Source organism: Oryctolagus cuniculus, chromosome 2 (assembly GCF_051225735.1).
Source record: "Oryctolagus cuniculus isolate XC-2025 breed Fujian yellow rabbit chromosome 2, ASM5122573v1, whole genome shotgun sequence".
In the NCBI taxonomy this organism is placed as follows: Eukaryota; Metazoa; Chordata; class Mammalia; order Lagomorpha; family Leporidae; genus Oryctolagus; species Oryctolagus cuniculus.
Genome location: NC_142868.1, coordinates 165059205 through 165081670, shown reverse-complemented (window position 1 = coordinate 165081670; position 22466 = coordinate 165059205). Strand labels below are relative to the sequence as shown.

General features: G+C 49.3%; 1 protein-coding gene across 21 annotated transcripts in view; it reads left to right on the top strand.

The window, feature by feature from the left end:
- Window positions 1–19107, top strand: part of MTA3 (metastasis associated 1 family member 3) — a 222182-nt gene extending 203075 nt beyond the window's left edge. For 12 of the 21 annotated variants that reach the window (XM_089326485.1, XM_070069204.2, XM_070069199.2 and 9 more), the window contains 3 exons: window positions 3311–3457; window positions 17888–17918; window positions 18654–19107. In XM_089326485.1, coding sequence (XP_089182611.1) covers window positions 3311–3457; window positions 17888–17918; window positions 18654–18729 — 254 coding nt within the window. In that variant the 3' untranslated portion in view covers window positions 18730–19107. Of the gene's footprint in view, window positions 1–3310; window positions 3458–17845; window positions 17919–18653 lie in introns of all 21 variants that reach the window. The other 9 variants (XM_070069203.2, XM_070069202.2, XM_089326490.1 and 6 more) reach the window with 3 other exon arrangements.
- Window positions 19108–22466: the final 3359 nt, after the last annotated feature.

Here is a 22466-nt window from a genome sequence, read left to right as displayed (position 1 = left end):
AAATAAAAAAAGGAAAATAAAAATCATTTAATTATTAGAGATTGAATATTTGCAGTATTTTTATTTAAATATTTCCACTATTTCTTTTTTTAATGATTTATTTTATTTATTTGAAAGAGTTATTTCCACTATTTCTAACCCACCTCATTCACATTTGCTTTTATTTATTTATTTATGAGATTTATTTATTTGAAAGGCAGAGTTACAGAGACAGGAGAGGCAGAGAGAGAGAATTTCCATCCATCCACTGATATACTCCCCAGATGGCCACAATAACCAGGGCCAGACCAAGAGCCAGGAGCTTCATCCAGGTCTCCTATGTGGGTACAGGGACTTTGTCTTCTACTGTGTTTCCCATGCCATTAGCAGGGAGCTGGATCATAAGTGGAGCAGCTGGTGTCACAGATGGTGGCTTAATCCACTATGCCACAACGCTGGTCCTCCACCTCTCCCTTTAAATAAAGAACTAGCCGGCGCCGCGGCTCACTAGGCTAATCCTCCACCTTGCAGCGCCGGCACACCAGGTTCTAGTCCCGGTCGGGGTGCCGGATTCTGTCCCGGTTGCCCCTCTTCCAGGCCAGCTCTCTGCTGTGGCCCAGCAGTGCAGTGGAGGATGGCCCAAGTGCTTGGGCCCTGCACTCCATGGGAGACCAGGAGAAGCACCTGGCTCCTGCCATCGGATCAGTGCAGTGCACCGGCTGCGGCGGCCATTGGAGGGTGAACCAACGGCAAAAGGAAGACCTTTCTCTCTGTCTCTCTCACTGTCCACTCTGCCTGTCAAAAAAGAAAGAGAGAGAGAGAACTGGTTTATTTAGTCTCATAAAAATGTGAAATCAAACTAATTTTTTATCTATATTAAAATATTTGCAGTTTTGATGTGCCAATTAAGGTTGCTTTGAAAGAGAAGCATTTATATTATTTTCTAGTTTCATCATGCTGTCTTAACTTGGAAATCTCCAAAGATGATGGCTTGATTTAATGTTGAAATCCCACAATTAAGAATACCATAAAAATTGCTGAACGATGACCTCTTTTTTTCAAAATGTTAAGATAAACAATTTACACAATAATGGTTCTTCATAATGCCTAGAAGCAAAAATGGCATGTTTTCGTGCTTCTAATATTTATTTTTCATTTTCTCAATAAAAGTGAAATATGTACTGTGAGTTGCTTCGAACCTTATTGCTCTGTCAGAAAGATTTATAGTTATATAGTGTTCAGAATTTGGACATTCAATCTTAGAGATCAAAGTATAGCCTTGAACTTGGTGTATTACCTGGTCCTTGTCGGTGTCCTGAGAATCTAAACCTCACAGCTCCCTTGATGTTACTCCTGCAAGCTTATTTCTTGTTGGTTTTTGAGAGGATGAAGAGTTGCTTTGATATCTTCCAAAACATCAACGATGTTTTCATAGGCATGACCTAGATCATAATGATAATCTCCTTGAAGATTTCTGCCTTCTATTCATAAGCAAGACCAACTCCTGGAAGCCCCTCCCCACCTTACAGGGTGAAGTTCTGATCATAAAAATTAGAATGTAATAACATTGCCTTGTTGACCTTTCTGTAGTAGTAGTGAGTTTTTACTGTGAGTGAGTTAGCTTCTGTCCGTACAAGGTAAGCCCCACGAACTGCATCCCTGCACAACGTATTTCTGAGTATTTACTGTGATCGAGACACTAGTAATTGATTTCGGAAACAATTGCATGAATAAAATGTTGCTCTCAAAAATCTTAGCCTACTGGGGAGAAGACATGGATAAACAAGAAAAGAAAGGGTTCGATCCCATGGAATTCCAGGCCTTCATATGCACTGGGCAGGTGGAGGAAGGAGGCGTGTTTTTCAATGAGCAGTAGGGCCACCTAACTGAACAAAGTGTTGGTTGAAAGATTTATAATTTGAACAGATGGAAAAATACAAGAACATTGTCTCCCGCCACGTGGCCAAGGGAGCCAGATGGACAGAGGCTTCAGTGAGTCCAGGGACCTGAGCAGTTCAGGGAAGGCAGGTGGTCTGGTCTGGAAAGTGCCTGGAGTGTGGGGGACGCAGAGAACAAGGTAGGCAGACATTCAACAACACGCTGAGAAAAAAAAAGGACACAATTTTGGGGGTAGTATTTAAGCCATTGCTTTCTTTTTTTTTTTTTCCCCCACAGGCAGAGTGGACAATGAGAGAGAGAGACAGAGAAAGGTTTTCCTTTTGCCGTTGGTTCACCCTCCAATGGCCGCTGCGGCGCACCGCGCTGATCCGAAGGCAGGAGCCAGGTGCTTATCCTGGTCTCCCATGGGGTTCAGGGCCCAAGCACTTGGGCCATCCTCCACTGCACTCCCTGGACACAGCAGAGAGCTGGCCTGGAAGAGGGGCAACCAGGACTAGAACCTGGTGTGCCAGTGCCATAAAGCGGAGGATTAGCCTATTGAGCCTCGGTGCCGGCCTAAGCCATTTCTAAATATTGATGAGTGTAGGATTTTGACCAGGCCACTACGTGGTAATCCTGTCAATCCTGACGGCTGTTTGTATGTTTCAGGGAGTCAAGCTGGTGTCTGCCCTCAGCTGGGTTGAGAGGGTGGGAAGATAGGGCTGGTTTGTGGGTGGGTGACCTGCTCTGCCACTGCTCTGGGAATCAGTGAGCAGCAGGCTAAGCCTGGGAGGAGAGGTTGCTCGTTATTAGTAAGTAGACTGAGATGCTTAAATCCTCTTCCCACACTACAAAAAGTGTTAGCAGTGCTGGGCTAAGTGGCTGACAGCAGACACCACACACACGGTCCCATCTTGTGGTGTGTCCTTGGTCCAAGCAGTTCTTCTGCCTCTTGCCTGTTGTGTGTGGACTCCTCCTGTTACCCAGCTAGGAGTGACCGACCCTGCTTCCACACAGAGCATCCTGTTTTTCAGAGCTCACACACCAGGCATGCTGCATGTTCCTGGTCTGATGAGCCAGCCCAGAGGTGATTTTTTCCCTGAGGCTGTCTCTGCACACATCCTTGTGATGTCTGATACCTTGATGAGTCCGGTGCTTTATTCCCTTGGTCAATCTTGTGTTGTAAGTGTCCCGCTAAAGTGGTTTCCCCCCACTTCCTGTGCTCACAACCTGAGGCTCAGAGCTCAGGCAGCAGGGGAAGACTGGCTTCCTTGATGAGTAGAGCCATGGCAACAACACTTGAAGCTGATTCATTATGCAGGTCCTTGGCCGCCTCGTAAGGAACAGACTCTCAGCTCATTAAGAAATAAGATGTGTGCCTATTAGTTGGTGTAAATGCACACAGAGATTCTTAATACCATGTTCTGAGTTGAGCAACCTTTTCCCCCATCAGAGATCCATCCTGCGAAGAAACCTAATGTAATTCGATCTGCACCCAGCCTGCAAACCGCAACTACCAAGCGGCTGCTAAGCACCCCGAACCATACATCTCTGAGCATTCTGGGGAAGAGAAACTACAGTCATCACAACGGCCTGGACGGTATGTCAGCCTGGGGTTTCCACAGGCTCTTCCCAGGGGCTGGGCCCCTCTGCCCTTGCTCGCTCAGGTGTGCCACCTGCCGAGTCCGAGAGTGGGTTATAAATAGGTGTACTGTGGCGTGCAAATGTGCGGGAAGAGGGGAATGGACAGCGGCCACGTGCCAGGGGCAAGACCTTTTGCCCCGCGATGTTTCTGTGTTTGAGTGTGGGTCCTTCTCGCTGTCCCCTCCCGTCAAGAGGCTTATCTGGAGATGGAGGCTGGCGTTGGCAGGCCCCTTCTGCTGGGTGCTAATGCGCTGACTGAACTGAACAGATTATTTCACCTCCAGCGCTCTCTGGGGATTCTTCAGTGTCCCATGGGTCATTCTGAATCTGGCACATTTCCTCTGCGTCTGTCGCTTGCAGATTTTTGTAATTGCTCAAGAGCGCTATAGGTCAGGAAAGGAACTGCCTGAGTGATATCCTAAGTACAGAAATCATAATTGGTTGGAAATGGAAACACTGAGAAGTATCACCACATATCTGAAGTACTTCTCTCTTGGGCTTGGCCGTTTCGTGCCTCCTCAGGTGGAACTGAATTATCTTGCCATTTGAGCCCTGTAGTAAGTCATCCGGGCAGTGTATGCCGTTCATTTCAGTAGTCCTGGAGTTTAAAGCTGTCTTTATTGTTTAAGTGTTGGCATTTATTTATGAATAAAACTCTCTCCAGGCTTTTCATGCCTTATGGCACTCTAAATTCCTTCAGTGACAGTAAATTATTTATAACAAGGCCCTAGAGCGAAGCTGTGAACAGGCCTTCTAATAATAATTTCCTATGGTTGTTTTTCTTCACTATGATGATGATGATCATAAGCATGTCAGAATGAGTAAAAAACCGGGGGGTGAGCAGTCTAGTTTGCATTTCTGGGTATGGTTTTTCCAGAACTTAGCTTGCAATGATACTTGCTTGCTAATGAGAACACTGGCCACCCTTGCCACAGTGTGCCTGATTTCAAGATGACAGAAGAACCGAGAAGGACTCTGTCAAACTGTGGAATTCGGGTGTCTCTGCTGGAATCTTTCCTTTCCTCAGCACTTCCCTGGCACCTCTGGGTGCATGGTCCTACTGCAGAAAACATAAAGTGAGTTCTGGTTCTTTGAGGTGCAGGCATATACAAGTGTATTCTTTGTGGCACAAAGACTCATTGTGACAGATGTTAGATTCGCTGCTCTCTGGTGTCTTCTCCTGCCCACATGGCCATCCTGTACCCATCCTGGCTGTGTGTTGCAACAGCTGTTGCCCTTGCCACAGTATCACGGGAGCCTCTCTCCTTGGAATTTCTTTAAAATGCCACCAGGGAGTGTTCCTCCTATATAACTCTTTTATCCTGTTTCCTTCCGAGTGGATGCTGCTGGAATGTCATTGCTTTTCTACTGTAATGGAAAAACCAAGCGAGGCACGCACCCAAGTCCATGGGAGTACAGTGAGTGAGACTCTGGCCTTGTCCAGGAAAGACACCTGTCCCATTTTCTGAAAAGACCCAGCATTGAAGCCCTTCTTCAGACCCTCTGTCTTGGCTGTCTGCCAAGGTGTGCAGAGCAAGGCTGATGTACAGAGCTGTGCTACACCTGCCCTTGGCTGCATAATCTCATTGCATCTACATGATAAGGGATTCTGGGAGACCAGGAAATTTGTGTTGCATACTATTGTATCTCTGTGCCTCTCACAGTGCCAGGCATGTAATAGGTGCTCGTATATATTAACTGTATAAATAAAAATGATTGAGAGAAATGAGAGCTAGAGAGGTGAGTTAACTTGTCAACACTTAGTAGGTACTCCATAGGTGGATTGGGATTCCTACTTGGCCGTGACTGATTGAGGCTGCTCTTTGAAAGCCACTGTTACAAATCAGTTATGACTGTCAAGCATGCTGTCCTGGGTTTTGTCAACAAATTAGAAATCACGTAAGTTATTTTAACAGCTGATTTCCTATAAGAAATCAATATGACAGATATTGGAGGACAGACTGGGTGAACTTGGAACACGGAGTGGGTCATAGGAAACAGCTGCTACTCTTGAGGGTTGGAGAGCACAAGGAAAAAGCTGGGTTATCGCAGCCCAGAAGCTCAAGGAGGACCCTGAGGAGAGGGTGCTGTGTTGCTGGTCGGGCATCTCTCAGGAGGTATGATGACACTAAGTCTGGGACAAACTGCTGCAGCTGCTTGGGGCCACACAACAGGTAAGGAAGAAGCAGGTCCCTCCTCCCTCCTCCAGCCTTGCAGGCTCTATCTAGCACCCCCTACTGGCATGGTAAGAACAGGACAGCAAACAAGAAATGAGTGTTCAGAGGCCCAGCCCCAGCATCAGGAATCAGGATGGTCAGGTGTGGAGCTGTGAAACCAAAATGTAACAGAAACACTCATTTGAGAAAGTTTTTATGTTCCTAATGAATCTTATCCTTGGGATAATGGGTCTGTTTCTTAATTTCTTGTGATATAGAATCAAGATAAACTCAAAGTACTGAAAAAAATGTTTGGTAGTGGTGAGTTTTCATGAGGTAGTTAATAGCATTATATGTTGAAACAGGTAGACTCAAACTCAGGAGAAAGCCTTGCCCTGACAGGGAATCTGCATGCTGTGTGCTCTGTTAAGCAAACTGCATGGTCTAGGGCAACACACGGATTCTGTGACCACCATAAGGGAACTTCAACTCTGAGAGTCAGCGTGAAATCTGCACACACAAGAAGCCCAAGTGCGGGGAATCAGGAATGGCAGTGATGTGGGCCTTAGTGCCTTAATTTGGAATCTGGGTTCTTGCCTCACAAAAAGATAAGAATTCAAAGGGAAGTCATCCATACATACTACAAAACTGAGAACAGGATTTATTTAAAAGTGAGAGAATAAATATACATTCATTCATAAGTGTAGGTTGCCCCTCACGGAGAAATACTGTTCATGAGTGGGCTGGAGGGTTGCCCAAAAAAAGAGAGAGTCAGAGGAAAAAGCCTAAGTAGCACCCCCAGTTGTAGTCAGGAGTGAAAAGAGGGCTCTCCCTCATTTTCAGCCTCTTTTAGCCTGTGTGAAGCCATCTGGGAATCTTAATGGCACCTTCATGAGGAGTTTAATATCCAGGTAGTCATCATGATGTCTCCTGGATGAGATACAGGTACATCCTGGGAAAGTGGTCTCTTTTGACTGACAGGTTAAGATACTATATTGCAGGGCTACAATGATTCCAGCCCACGTAGGCCTAACTTTCTGCCTGCCTGTTCATACTGTATCATTAGGAAGAATGAAGTTTCAAACTTATAGACCAACATTAAGACACAGTGCCTTATCAATCTCCCTACCCTTCAGTCTTTCCTCTTAAGCTGTTGGTCCAGCTGTGTGCCATGTGCTGCCATTGGTGGTTTCCAAATCCTGCCTCCATTTCTTTTCTTCCTTTTTTTTTTTTTTTAAAGATTTATTTACTTTTTTGAAACACAGAGTTACAAAGAGGCAGAGACACAGAGAGAAAGAAAGAGGGGAGAGGAGAGAGAGAGAATGTCTTCCATCTGCCAGTTCTCTCCACAAATGGCTGCAATGGTCAGGGCTGGGCCAGGCTGAAGCCAAGAGCCAGGAGCTTCTTCCAGATCTCCCACATGGGCTCAGGGTCCCAAGTACTTGGGCCATCTTCCACTGCTTTCCCAGGTGCATTAGCAGGGAGTGGGATTGGAAGTGGAGCAGCTGGAATTTAAACTGGCACCCAAATGGGCTTCACCCACTACTCCACAGCACTGAGCCCCCTCCATTTCTTTTTTTTTTTTTTTTAAAGATTGATTTATTTATTTGAAAGTCAGAGTTACACAGAGAGAGTAGAGGCAGAGAGTCAGAGAGAGGTCTTCCATCTGATGGTTCACTCCCCAGTTAGCCACAACAGCTGGAGCTGCGCCAATCTGAAGCCAGGAGCCAGCTTTTTCTGGGTCTCCCATGCAGGTGCAAGGGCCCAAGGACTTGGGCCATCTTCTACTGCTTTCCCAGGCCATTGTAGAGAGCTGGATTGGAAGTGGAGCAGCCGGGACTTGAGCCAGTGCCCACATGGGATGCTGGCACTGCAGGCGGTGGCTTTACCCGCTACGCCACAGTGCCGACCCCCCCCCCCCATTTCTGACTTATAGATATCTGACATTGTTGCTGCCAGCAAACAAATGTCTTCCATGTTTGACCCACTTGGTTGACTCCATGTTGCCATGAGTAGGGAAGGCATTGAGGTTAGTAGGGGTAGAAGAGTCATTACTAGAAAACTTTCCATGTCTGAGAACCCTAATAGGACAGTGGGAAGACGAGATTTATCTAAGCCATGAAGCAGGAAAGGGGCGAGGGGAGAACACCTAAATGTTCAGAGTTGGGTGTGATTAATTGCTGCTGACTTTCCTGATTACCTCTTGTGTGAGCATAGATGAGTGCCTGGGTTTCTTTGCACCCGTTTTCTCCTCTGTAAATCCACAAAGTGCAGATTATGTTGGCCTAACAGAGTTTTTCTAGTGATTAACATTTTTCATGTATTTTGTGTCACTTGGTCTTCCAAACCCTTTGTGAGGGTGTTATAACCTGCATTTTTGTAAAGAAGAAAGTCAAATCTCAGAAAGGTTAAGGAATTTACGAAAGACACACTGATAACAAGTAGCAGAGATGGGCCTTACAGTCCAAATCTAGTGTTTTTCCTGGCTGGATGAGTAAGGCCCTGTCTTGTGTGTGGAATGCAGCACATGTGACATTTACAGTCTCTGGGTGTGGGAGATGGATGTGTGTTTGCAAATTTTTAAAGAAACATAGTGGGTGTTTTTCTTTTCTTGTACTGTAAAATGTAAGCCATCTTTTTTTTTTAATTTTTTAAAAAATATTTATTTATTTTAAAAGCAGAGAGAGATCCATCTTCTGTTTGCTCATTCACTCCCCAAATGGCCCCAATGGTCAGGGCTGATCCAGGCCAAAGCCAGGAGCTCCATCCAGGTCTCTTACATGGGTGTCAGGGGCCCAGGCACTTGGTCATCTTCCACTGCTTTCCCAGGTGCATTAGCAGAGAGCTGCATCCAAAGCAGAGCAGCCAGGACTGGAACCAGCAGCTGCAACATGGGATGCTGGCTTTGCAGGTGGCAACTTAACCTCCTGTGCCACAGTGCTGGTCCCCATCATTGTTGCATAGAGCCCTGCACCCCCATTTCCTACTTCTGTTCCCTCTATCAGACCCCTCCTCCTTCTGGCAGGTGGGGCCTGAGAGCTAGCATTAAGAGGAGGGGAAAAGAAAGAAGAAAATTCACAGGCTCACCTGAAACTGAGACATGTTTGAGTCAAATCCTGTACTATTCTGAACGTAGATACTAGGTATTCGTTAAGTGTTAAGATTCTACCTCCATCTTAAAAGAGTAGCTGCTGTTAAGTTTTATATGGAAAATTACTAAGATACCAACCAATTTTTTTTCTATTCATATGTGAATTGTTTATAAAGAAGCTGTCAATACTTTTCTTATAACTATTTATATCTTACCTAATTCTCAAAAGCTGATTCTCAAAAGCTGACCCACAATTTTCTTGAAGGTAAACAGGGGTGTTCCAGTATGTATTTGTACATCAGAAAGGCCCGGCTTAAATATAGAGAAACTGTCCTTATTTAGGATATTTTGAGGAGCAGTAAAGACAGGAAATTAGATTTCTAGGGAGGGCCTGCTCAGCCTCTATAGGCTCCTGTAACTAGAGACCCTAAGGCAGAGGGGATAGGACACCATGACCTTGAGATAGCAGAGTATTTTTCAGAGTGAAGGCTAAATTAGAAGTCTGGAAAGGAGAGGGACAGGTGGACTGTACAGGCCTCTCGTGGAATCCCGACCTCCCAAGAAGGCTCCCTTGGTTCCTCCCCCACTGTCAATTGCTGAGGTTGGGTCAGTTGGGAAATCTTCATTCTGCCGCACAGGTACAGGCGAGGGCCTACTGTGTCTCAGTCTTTACCCCATGGGGACCTTGAGAGAAACTTCTGCTTGTGGAAGGATACAGGCCAAGGGAGCCTCTTTGCAAGATGGTGCAGCTCTTTTACTGAAACAAGACCCTGTGTGCCGGGGAAACCAAGGCAACAGACTGAGAAGTGGGGTGTTTTCAGTGGGGCAGAACCAGGACATGTGAGCTGGGGAAAGTGATGAACTGTACAATAAACTCTAATCTGGTCTCTTCTGGATTATTTCCCCTGGGGCATTTGAGTACACTGGAGATCTAGTTTTTTGGTTCAATTTTTTTTTTAATTTATTTTCTGCATTGAGTAATGTCATCTTTCTGGCTCTCCCATCAAGAGAGTCTCCTATGTGGATGCTCCTGCAGGTGCAGTGTTATGGCATGGCGAGTGGTGTTTTGATGATGTGTTTTTGAAATTGGTGACACAGTAGTTCCTACCATGGGAAATGGGAGGTGGTGAGGGCCATTGTTCCAGCAAGCAAGCAGGGGAGTAAGGGAATGCACCTGCTGTCTTTACAAATTCCAATGAAAATAGACTGACAAGGACAGCTGATGGCACTCTTAGGCATGCTTAGACCCAGGCTGCCTTCTGTCAGAAATTTTATGTCCTTTCCAAAAACTGTAGTTCTTTTGAATCTTCTAAAACATTGTTTCTGGAACAGTATAATCAGGTGTCCTTAGACTCACCTCCAGTCTCCTTATCTCAACTTGTAATGTCATGATCTGGGTAAATACATTTTTAAAACTTTTGAGATTTTTAGAAAATTATTCCATAAGGGACCATTATGACCCCTGGGCTTACTGAATATGAAGTGTTATAGCAGAATACCTAACATATTGAGAGGGTCTCAGAACTATCAAAGCATTGTCAGAGGGCACTTGGTATCCCTCAGCCTGTGAAGCCACATGGGTAGGGACTATAGAGGAAGACAGACCCATGTATATTCAGCATGAATTGTCTACAACTTGGTGTTTTGGAATATTCTGGAAGGATGCCAAATAGGCCACCCCAGGACCGCTCCTAGTATCAGTTTCTCCTAAGAAGTACTTGTGTCTTATATATGAGTCCCTCCAAGATCTAGACTTGAGGCCTCTCAGCAGTGTGGAGGGCCTGGAAAAGTCTTCATTGTCCATGGTGGTTACTCAGAGGCCCTCAGCTGTGAGGACCAGCCCTGGCCTCCTGAATATGAGTCTGTGCTTACCTGCAGGAGACATTATGGGAAACCTTTGTTTTTTTTCCTTTAAGATTTATATTATTTATTTGAAAGCATTATAGAAAGAGAGGGAAAGAGAGAGAGAGAGAGATATCTTCCATCAGCTGGTTTACTCCACAAACGGCTGCAACAGCCATGGCTGGGCCAAGCCCAAGCCAGGAGCCAGGAGCTTTATCAGTTGCCCACATGGGTGGCAGGTGCTCAAGCACTTGGGCCACCCTCAACTGCTTTCCCAGGGACATTAGCAGGGAGTTGGACCGGAAGGAGAGCAGCCAGGTCTTGAACCTGTGCCCGCATTGGATACCGGCATTGCAGGTGGCAGCTTAATCCATTATGTCACAACTCCGGCCCACGGCAAACCTTTTTAAGCAACCTGTCCCTGTGTTCCCCCATCTCAGGGAGGCCTCTGAGAAGGAAAGTGAAACTCTTGAGTTGAGAGCTGGGTCTCAAGTTTTGTCAGAAAAAGATGTTTGAGAAAGGAAAGGGTAGAAGACAGAAGAGAAAGGGGAGCAAGTCCCTGGAAAGAGGGTTGAAGAGGTCCGACCCATCCATCAGAAGGGTAAGGACAGCGGGGCAGGCTTTCGGGCTTGAGGCTTCGGCACCAGGTGGAAGGCCCACATTGCTTATGAGAGTGCTTAGGTTCAAGTCCTAACTCCGCCTCCCATTCAGCTTCCTGGTAAAGTGCACCCTGGGGCTCAAGTAGCTGGGTCCCTGCTGTCCATGTGTGAGACCTGGATGGAGTTCCTGGCTCCTGACTTCATCGCAGCCCAGCCCCTGCTGTTGTGGGTATTTGAGCGAACCAGCAGATGGAAGATTATCAAGCTCTCTGTCTCTGTATTTTTCTGTCTCATCTTTTAAGAGAGAGAGAGAGAGGGAGAGAGAGCGCGAGAGAGCACACAGATCCGGATCTTGATCCCCTGGGAGAGTAAAGACCAGCCCCAGATGCCAGTTGACTTAGGCAGCCTCCTGAGCAGTCCCTGGCACCTGTGTGGGAGTGTGGAGAAGCCTTCTGAGGAAGCCTGGGACAATGGAGATGGATGTTTGTCAGTCACACAGTTGGTTTGGAAACACCCCTGGGCTCATTTTAAGCTTCCCAACCTAGCTCATTGTTATTTTCTTCCCCTGTTCCCAGTTTTCCCTTGCAAATGACTGAGAACTCCTTATGCTCAGAAAACACCTGGGTTATAATCAATGCATTTTCCTCCCTCAACCAGATATTTATTTTTATCAGCAACAGTTTATGTATGAATGAATAAAAAAGTGATTAATGTAAAATTTAGGTGCAAACTCAGTGGTAGGCATGTGAGATGGAGATATCTGAGGAGACCCTTTCCTGCTGTTCTGATGGCAGCAACTTCACTGAGTGAGTGCCTTGGGGGCAGGCAGTGAGCAAGACCCAGAGGAAGACCCAGAGCAAGTCTTGGGAAAAAGGGGAGACCTGGGACTCGACATTCAGCAGATAAGACAGGCAGGGTTTTTGGATAGTGGGCCTCCTGGACTGACCTTCTGATCTGCTTGTTCCTCTCCAGTTTTCATCTTTGTGCCTTTTTACTAGAATCTGGAAGGCGTTCTCAACTTCACATTCCAACCAGATTTGACTGCTAATTTTTTTTTATTGTGTGTGTGTGTGTTTTTTAAAGGAGACTCGGGATTTTTTTTTTTTCCAAAGATTTTATTTATTTATTTGAGAGGCAGAGTCACAGACAGTGAGAAGGAAAGACAGAGAGAAAGGTCTTCTTTCCATTGGTTCACTCCCCAAATGGCTGCAACCGCCAGAGCTGTGCCGATCCAAAGCCAGGAGCCAGGTGCCTTTTCCTGTCTCCCACAAGGGTGCAGGGGCCCAAGCACTTGAGCCATCTTCTGCTGCTTTCCCAGGCCACAGCAGAGAACTGGATCAGGAAAGGAACGGAACAGCCAGGACTCGAACCGGCGTCCATATGGGATGCTGGCACTGCAGGCAGAGGATTAACCTACTGCGCTATGTTGCTGGCCTCTTTTTTTTTTTTTCTTTTATGGTGCAAAATATAGATTGAAGTTATTTTCTTTGTTAGTGGTGGTATTTTTTTAAAAGATTTATTTACTTATTTGAAAGGCAGAGTTACAGAGAGGCAGAGGCAGGAGGGGGGGCAAAGGAAGGAGGAAGGTGGTGGTGGAGGAAGACAGAGAGGGAGAGAGGGGAGGGAGAGAGAGAAGGAGAGGTCTTCCATCTGCTGGTTCATTCCCCAAATGGCTGCAATGGCTGGAGGTGGGCCAATCGGAAGCCAGAAGCCAGGTGCTTCTTCTGGGTCTCCCACACAGGTGCAGGGGCCCAAGGACTTGGTCATCTTCTGCTGCTTTCCCAGGCCATAGCAGAGAGCTAGATTGGAAGAGGAGCAGCTGGGACTCAAACCGGCACGCATATGGGATGCTGGCACTGTAGCACGGCGGCTTTACAAGCTATGCCACAGCATGGCCCCCATCTCTGCTAATTTTTAGTTAACTTCTTGTTGTTGGAGATGTAAGATTTTTATGTCTTTTTGACGTTTTAATCACTGTGAAATGATGCTTTTTATCTGTTATTACTCCTTGCCTTGAAGTTTATTTTGTTTAATATTAATATTGCCACATCAGTTTTCTTTGTTTTTGTTTTTCTTAATGAAATTTTTTCTAGTTGTATTAAGCTTGAAATAGAATGACTCTTGTGGCATCTATAAAGCCCACACATGTTTTCCTAGCACAGATTTTTAAAGCCCTAGAAAGATAGTTTCCATTACCACTGCTTTTTAAAACAGCTGTAGTGTGGCATAATTTTCATTTAGTAAACTGCATATACTTAAAATGCAATATTTGGTAAGTTTTAACCTATGTATACACAGGGAACCTTTGCAGCAGTCACCTCCAAAAGCTTTCTCACGCCCTTTTATACTAATCTTTCCTTCCCTTCCCCATCTCCCTTACCTCAGCCCCAGGGCACTACTGATGTGTTTTTGTCACCAGAGATTTGTTAATATTTTCTAGAATTTTGTATAAATGGAGTCATACAGTATGTACTCTATGCATTTGAATAATTTTTTAGATTTTTGTCTTTAAGGTCACTGATTATTCTACAGGATCAAATCTGTGGTTAATCTCATGAAAATTTTTTCATTTCAGATTCTGAATTTTTCAGTTTTCACATTTCTATTTAGTTCTTTTATACTTCTAAAATACATTGTCTTATCACCTGTTATATCCATCCTTTTTATAGATTCTTCAGCATATTTATGGTAATATTTGAGATCTATAATTGCTAATTTTTTAAAGATTTATTTATTTATTTGAAAATCAGAGTTACAGAGAGAGAGGGAGAGAAGAGAGAGATCTTCCAGTTGCTGGTTCACTCCTGAAATGGGTGCAACAGCCAGGGCTGGGGCAGGCTGAAGCCAGGAGCCAGGAGCACTTGGGCCATGTTCTATTGCTTTCCTAGGGACATGAGCAGATAGCTGTAGGAGCAAAGCAGCCAGTAATTGAACTGACACTGCAGGCAGTGGTTTAGCTAATTCTAACATCTCAGTCATCCATGTTTTTCTTTGGATTATGGGTTACATTTTCCTGCTTCATGTGTCTAATAATTCTTTAATGGTCCCATGGCTGGTAAGTTGTAGAGACTCTCTCTGTATTCTGTCATCTTCTTCTTCAGAGTCTTTTGTTCTAGAAGGCGGATCACTGATTCTGTGGAGGCTTGATTTAAAGCTTTATTAAGACTCAGCTTTCTGAGTTTTGCCCTTAGTCTCATGGGGTATCTTGGAAAGACCAGATCTTGGCAGAACTTGAACTCCAGACTCTGTCTTCCCAGCACTGGACAGTGGCTAAAGCTGCTGCTCATCTCTCCCAGCCTCATAGCTGGTGTTTCCCTCTGGGCTCCTTGGGGATCATCCTGTACTAGCATGATGCACGAGTCAGCCAGTGATCTGAGGCGAGTGTGCATGTAGCTTCCCACCTGGGCTGGCAGCCTCACCTTTCCTGCCTGAGCTCTGTTCTGCAGAGCTAGCAAGTGAACGGGTAACGTTCCCTCTGAGGGAGGGAAGCGCCCGCAGGGAAAGCCAGGAGAGAGTAGCCCTCGCCTTGGCTCACTTTTTTCTAGGATCACAGCGCCTCTGGTTTTTGCCTGGTTTTGGTTGCTCTCCAGTACCATCAAAGAGTTGCTTTTAATATTTTATCCAGGGTCGGCGCCGTGGCTCACTAGGCTAATCCTCCGCCTTGTGGCACCAGCACACCGGGTTCTAGTCCCATTCGGGGCGCCGGATTCTGTCCCGGTTGCCCCTCTTCCAGGCCAGCTCTCTGCTATGGCCCAGGAGTGCGGTGGAGGATGGCCCAAGTCCTTGTGCCCTGTACCTGCATGGGAGACCAGGATAAGCACATGGCTCCTGGCTTCCGATCAGCACAATGCGCTGGCCGCAGCGGCCATTGGAGGGTGAACCAATGGCAAAAGGAAGACCTTTCTCTCTGTCTCTCTCTCTCTCACTGTCCACTCTGCCTGTCAAAAAAAAATATTTTATCCAGAATTTTTTTTAAAGATTTATTTTATTTATTTGAAGAGTTACAGAGAGAGGTAGAGACAGAGAGAGAGGTCTTCCATCTGCTGGTTCACTTTCCAGATGGCTGCAACGGCTGGAGCTGCGCCGATCCGAAGCCAGGAGCCAGGAGCTTCTTCTGGGTCTCCCATGTGGGAGCAGGGGCCCAAGCTCTTGGGCCATCTTCTACTGCTTTCCCAGGCCATAGCAGAGAGCTGGAGCAGAAGTGGAGCAGCCGGGACTCGAACAGGTCCCCATATGGGATGCTGGCGCTTCAGGGCAGGGCGTTAACCCGCTGTGCCACAGCACCAGCCCCTTTATCCAGAATTTATCACTGTTTTTGGCTGAAGGGTTTAGTCAGTATAAATTAACTCATTATTATAGGAAGCAGAACTCCCCAGTCTTTGTATGGGCTTCTCCCCCACACCCACCTTGCTTCTCTCAATTGAGAAAATAACATGGCGCTGTGGCACAGTGAGTTAAGCTGCCGCCTGCATCACCGACATCCCATATGAGTGCCTGTTTGAGTCTGGCTGCTCCACTTCTGTTCCAGCTCCCCACTAATACGCCTGGGAAAGCAGCTGAAGATGGTTGAGTGCTTGGGGCTCTGCCACCCACTTGGCAGATCTGGATGGAGTTCCAGGCTCCTGGCTTCAGTCTGGCCCAGCCCTAGCCATTGCAGCCATTTAGGGAGTAAACCAACCAGCAGATGGAAGGTCTGTCTGTCTGTCTGTCTCTGTCTCTCTGCCTTTCATATAAATAGATAAATTAAAAAAAAAAAAAGAGAGAGAGAGAAAATAGTATACTGTTTATACCTTTGGATACTACATCTCTTCTCCACGGATACTAGTGATAGTGACTTGTGGTTTTTAAGTTTTCTTCTCCATCAACTGTCCAATTTGCATTCTTCCGTTTCCTTGTTTTGATCTCTACTGTTTGTGTTAGAGGTTTTTCCCTGGTGACCTTTGTTATCTAATGCTGTTTAAGATTAGGAGACTAACAGTCACACTGAACGCTCTGTGCTTGTGTTTGTGACACTGGTAGTACACTTCACAGGATGGGCAGGTTGGACTGGCTGCTGAGTTCCCCACATGCCGGTGTCTTTAGGTCAGAGAAGTGTCTTCCTTCTCTTTGCCCATAGGGTAAAGGTTTGGTTACCTGGATTCTGGCAGCTCCATGGGAGAAGGCTGGGCACTCACAGTAGACACATGTTCACTTGATACCTCTGTTTTGGAATTGTTAGCTCCTCCCTCACTTGTGCTTGGTGCCTGGTATCTCCTAGGCCTGAGACCCTCCGTTTGTTCTCATTGGAGAGTAAATATCCAAACTGGAGGGAGGTCAAGGGTTGCCCAGTCATGGGACTAGGGGAGCTTCTAGGGGCCCAGCTGCTTCCCAGATTGCCCTTGGCTAAACCTTGCCAGCCTCCCTCCCCTGCCGCCACGGGGACCTGTGGTGTTTCCTGAGCCCTTGAGGATTCTCTGGACAAGCTGGGTTCTTGGCTTTCCCCTTGGCTTTCTGAGTGACTGCTCTGTCACCACTCATCTGCCTGCTTTCTAGCCTCTAAAATTATGGTGGTGGTTTCTTCTCTGATTTTCACATGGGGAAGACACTGACTCAGGAGTTAGCAGCCAGAAACCATAAAGGGTTTATTTCATGGCATCTGTCCTTTAGGGTGCAGAATCTGCAAGTCCATGGACGCCAAGCACTTTGGAGTGGTTAAACCAATAGGCAAAATTTTGAAAAAAACCCACAAAATAAGTGCTTATGAACCAGGATTAGTATATACAAAAGTGACAAGTGTGGAGTAATGCATCTGAGAATAAAGAAAGAAGGAAGGAATTGATTTGGGGCTGCATGGTGGTTCAGGAAGAGACCTGAGAACTGGCGTAGACCTTGCCCTGGGCCCCTGTGCCAGGGCAGCTGTGCTGAAGGCCTCTGTGTCTGGGACTCTGCATGTGGCTGTGTGGGGCTGGGAAGGCTGTGAACAGGGGAAAGTGCAATGATAGCCTTACAAGGAAGGGCAGATGGCAGCCCTGGGAGGCTGCAGCCTGGAACACAGAGAGGGAACACATCCCAGCATCAGCCCACGGTGAGCATGGAGCAGGCTGGTGTGAGCTTGGATACCAGATCCTGGGCTATTAGGAGAAGGTTGCACTTAAAACTGGAGCAGGTGAGTATAGCACAATTTACCACAGTGAGTCAGAGACCTGATAAACTGGTACGTGGCAGGTGGCTCTTCTAGCAGGTGGTTTAATCTCATGGGGTTTTGGACAAACAAATGAGAGAGAAAGAGAGAGGCTTCTGAGAGATTCCGACAAATGTGTAACCTTTAATTTCAACTCTGATGAGGATGGCATGGTTTTACTAGACTGTTCACAGAACACGGCACTGGATGGAGAGTGGGCAACTTGGCCTAGTAGGAGAAACTTGAACCAAGAACTGGGTTCAAGTCGCGACTCCTCAACTGATTTGCTCTGTGACCTTGAGCAAATTCCTAACCTTTCTGATGCTCTCAAAGTTCTAGTGAAAATGGAGAGAGGCGGTTTTGTAACCTACAGGAAGTTCAGTGAAGCGAAGGTTAGCCTGATTCCAGAACTGAACTTCCGTGGGTCTTATTCAATGCGTATTTGGTGAACCCATCTCAAATACCAGGCTGTGTACACGTATCTTCCCTGTTCTAGAAAGGCTCACCAAGTGAAGCACAGCTCTGCTCCATCTTGCAGCCCTTCCTCGGGATGCTACAAGGCTGTGGAGGTGAGCGGCCCTGCGTCCGTTTTGGCTGCAAAGTGGCATGCATGAGGGGAGAGGAGGCCCGAGCATCTGTGCCTTCCCCACTGCCCCCCGTTGGTTTCCCAGTAACCAAGAGAAAGGCTTCACAACCGCTGGCGCTGCGAGGGGTGGTGAGCTGTTTTGCAGGCCTTGCTGTTCTTCGTTTCCTCGCCTCTGTTGTGAGGGCCCCGCTGCCCAGCTTGGGTACAGCAGAGTGGAAGGCTCTGGGGGAAGTGGGCGGCACAGGAACAGTTTCTGACACTGTGACATGAGTGCATGGGCATTGAGGTTCCCTCCTCTCCCACGAGAAAAGTGTGTTCGTGGCCTGTGCGTGGCCATGACAACGATGAATGATGATGGCTTCCGATGAGTAGCTGCTCCTGGCTGGAGTGTCTCCCAATCCTCCGCGTGGGTCAGAGACGAGAGTCCCCTGCGCAGTATGCTGTGGCACCCTGCCCGACGCCACTGACCCTGCCTGTCCCAAACCCAGCTTCTGCGTGACTTCAGCGTCAGTCGTCTGTTTTCTTCACCTCAGACTTTCCCTTTGGTTCAGCTCTAAACCGCCTCGTGAGCTTGTTTGAATGAACGCTGGGCCTCCTTGCCCCGGAGGTTGCCGTGTGGGTGGGAGCGCTGGTTCCCGTCTCACCCTCGTCCCGCCCTGCCCCCCGCCCTCCCTGCGCTCAGGACGCATTCACCTTGACTCTTTCTTCCCTTTTCCAGAACTCACATGCTGCGTGTCAGACTGAGCCTCCCTGTTTCATCCTGCAATCCAAGACTCGCTACACCACCCCGCTGATGTCCACAGCCATGCCTGGGAAGGAGGCAGCCCCATTCCCAGTCCCTTTCAGGGGAGACCTCCTCGTGCGCCCCGTGGAGACTCAGTGGGGCAGGGGAAGAAACTGTGGGAGCACGTGCTGCAGGCTGCGTCTCCGTGTGTGCGTCCCGGGCACCTCGCTTTCCTCTCAGAGACCTTGCTGTCCCACAGCGGGACCTGCCTGAGAAGGGGGGTGGGGGAGCCGCCCCTCCCCTTCTGCCCCCTCCACTCTGCAGCAGGAGCCACGGCCCTGCATGTGTCAGCTCCGCTCTGTTTCATGCTCTGTAATTACGTACAGGAGGGCCTTGGCTTCATTCTAATGGATTTTTCTTAAGAACATGCCAGTGTTTATGCAGTTGATGGTGTCTCCCTATCCTCGCTGTTACTGTCACTTGGCTTTTCCTTTTCTTACGGGGGAAATCCCCCTCTTTCCCCTATAGCCTATATTTGACCCCTCCCACTCCCACCTCTCCGAGGCACAGAACTCCCTGAGGATCTGACGGAAGGTGAGCTGGTCGTTTCTGGTAAGCCTGCAAACTCTGCTCATCACCCGCGTGTGTCGTTGGAGAGAGCTGATGTTCTCCAGGTTCTGCTCAGTCCCAGGCAACTCCAGCAAGAGCCGGTGTTAAGTATGCCCAGCCTGTGTGTTGCTGGGATGAGCCACCTGTGTACTGTGTGCTCCCTCACAGCCAAACCAGCTGACGAGGATCTGTGGCCAGGTGGATCCTACGGTGGTGGTCACACATCACCCGGGGTGTATCTTAGAGAGACTCTTCCTGGCCTGGGGGCTGTTAGCAGGTGTGAGCATGGCAGACGGCACCATGATTTCCATCCGCCGGCCCAGTGCTTCCTGTGTGCGCGCGTGCCTGCCCTCAGGAGGCTGCCTGCCCCCCTGGCTGGTGCTCAGCCCATCTGCCTGTGGCGCCCACCCTCCATAGCACCACAGCTGGCTGCTGTGCGGCTCTGGGCACCCAGCCACAGGGCTGGGAAGAGCTCAGTACCCGGTTAGCCGAGCAAGCGGACGTGGGGCTGGCCTCTCCCCTGCCCTCCACTGGCAGTGGCAGGGCACAGGACCACAGCACCGTGAAAGACAATGGAGTGTGACCGCTCAGCTGTCTCGAGGCTGCAGTCGGGAGGCAGCTGGCCGGCTGGTAGGAGGTGCCACTGACAGCAGGCTCAATGCAGACAGACCTCCCCGGGAAGAGGGAGCCATCGCAAAGACAATGCTGCTCTCCGAGAATGCGCTGCGCGGAGCTCAGGCCCAGCTGCCTGGCCCGTCTGCAGCCTGGCAGTCCTCCTGGCTTCTCTTCTGAGGAGGAGTTGGTTCTCATCTTGGGCTTCTGTGGGGGTGCCCGGGGGATGTTCCCGCCACTGCCAGCCCACGGAGTTATACTGGGTCTTGGCTCAGGCCCACCAGCGGGGCCTGTGTCCGGGATGCTAAGTGAGACGGGTGGAGGTGGCAGGGGCCCACTGAGGCCCCTTCGGTGAAGCCCTGGGGAGAGGAGGCAGCTAGCTCTGTGTGTCGTGAGCCATGCGGTGGCTTCGTTGCTGGAGAAGACACGGCAAAGCTGTCTGAGCCCTGCCCTGGACTGACTGTCACTCACAGACGTGGAGGGGAAGTGATTCCCTCACCATTTCTCATCCCTTTCCTGACCCGTCCTAAATGGCTCCTAGGACAGCGAGCTGCCCATGACTCTGCCGCCAGCCCCACCCTCTCCACCTGGTGGGAGACATGCTCTCCCCAGGCCACGTTAAGCTTTGGACAAAGCACAGCTCATTTGGAGCTGCTTGTACCAGGGAGGCTCTTCCTTGCCCTGGTCAGTGCGCCCGCCTGGCTCTGCAGCCTCTTCTCCTCACACAGACGCTGCTGGGATTCTGTGCTCTCGGCTCACCTCTGGAAGGTCGGTTGTTCAGTGGCTGTCCTGCAGGGGGCCTCTAGGGTGCCCCCTTCTGGGGCCACACTTTTCAGGGAGCATGTGGTGGCCATGCCAAGACCGTGCACAGCCCATGGAGACGAGCTGTGGAGCTGCGCTCTGCAAGGCATCTCCTCTCCCCTTGCCAGTGCTGCTCACCCCGGTTTCCTAAGTGTGTGCAAGAAAGGAGGATGGGGAGGAGGTGTTGCTGGAACTTCTCGGCACGCCTCTCACAGTGCCACCGTGTCCACAACCTGACTGCTGTGGCTCAGAGCCCGATTAGGAAAGCAGAAACCACTCCAAGTACTTGAGACAGCAAGGTTTCAGGGCAGGCATTTGGCCTAGTGAGTAAGAGGCTGGTTAAGATGCCCGCAGCCCACATCTGAGTACCTGGGTTCAGGACTGAGCCCTGGCTCCTGACCCCAGCTTCCTGCCAGCGCACACCCAGAGAGGTAGCTGTGATGGCCCAAGTGACTGGGCTCCTGCCACCCACGTGGAGACCCACCCTGCTTCCTGGCTCCCAGTTTCGGCACCCATGGCTGCTGTGAGTGTCTGGGGAGAGAACCAGCAGATGGGAGATCTCTCTCTGCCTCTCAAGTAAACAAAACAACCACGGGTTTTAATCCAGAGATTTAACTTAGAAACAAGAAGAGCCGGGAGTGAGGGGCGAGCCAGAGACTGGGAGTAAAAGCAGGGAGGCTGTCACCAGAGGCCATGGCCATTGGGCAGGCCAGGGGACCACGGAGGCCACATCTAGTGGGAGCTGGAGCCTCAGGGAGATGCAGTCCGCCAGAGACATCCCCCAGGCCAAGAGTGAAGAGAAATGGCCTGACTCCTCTGGCTGGCCGGGCAGGTTTCTACAGGTGCCTCGTGATAGCTAGACCCAGGTGGAAGCCAGGTGCTCTAGGAGCCTGGGACGGACAACCTGCAGGCGTGGCCCCTCCACACAGAGCAGAGCTGGATAGGACGAGGGTGGGTGAGGAGCCGGTATGAGGCCCTGGTCTGCTTGTGTGCTGGGGGGGGACTTGGCTGGAGAGGGCTGCCCTGGGGTGTTACGGGCTCCGTCTGCCTAGGGAGGAGGTTTGCTCTGGGAGGGCGGGGAAGCCTTTGTTGCTCCTGTTTTCCCTTGGGGGATTTCCTCAGCAGCCCCACCTCCGGGTCCCAGTGTTGCCCTGCCCCCTTCCTGCCCCTCTGCAGTGCATCTGCCAGCGATCACACCCCAGCATGCCTCTGTGCTCACAAGCATCCCCAGAGCCAGTCCTTTCCCGGCACGATGGCAAGGGCACGCCATCCACGCGTCGGTTTGTATCGTGTGTCCAATAAATTCCTGGAAATGATGCCTGGTTTTATTCCGTCCTTGCCAGGGACGGTGGCTCAGCTGTAACACCCCATGTGCACACCCCCAGGCCTGGGCCCCAGGTGGGCCTTGTAGCAGGTGCAAGGGGCCTAGGGAGGTGAGAGGCCTGGGCTCAGTGGCCTTTTCGAGGATCTGCGTCTTCTGCCATCTTGTGAGCCACATCCCCAGGCCGCGGGGAATTCAGAAAGGCACCCCGGTGGTGACCGAGGCCTGGAGGTGTGAGGAGCACCTGGCAGACCTCTCCCATGACCAGCTCCCTGAAGACACTGCTGTGGGCGGTGGCCCAGGCCTGGTGGTCGGGACGTGTGTCGGGGTCCTTGGGATGGTGCCCTGAGTGGGGCTGCTGTGGCCCAGCTCCAGGCTTCGCCACTAGACTGCATGTTTCACTGTGCCAAGGCCATGATGGGATGATGACTTGTGGCTCCCTGTCTCCCCTTAAGGACCCCATA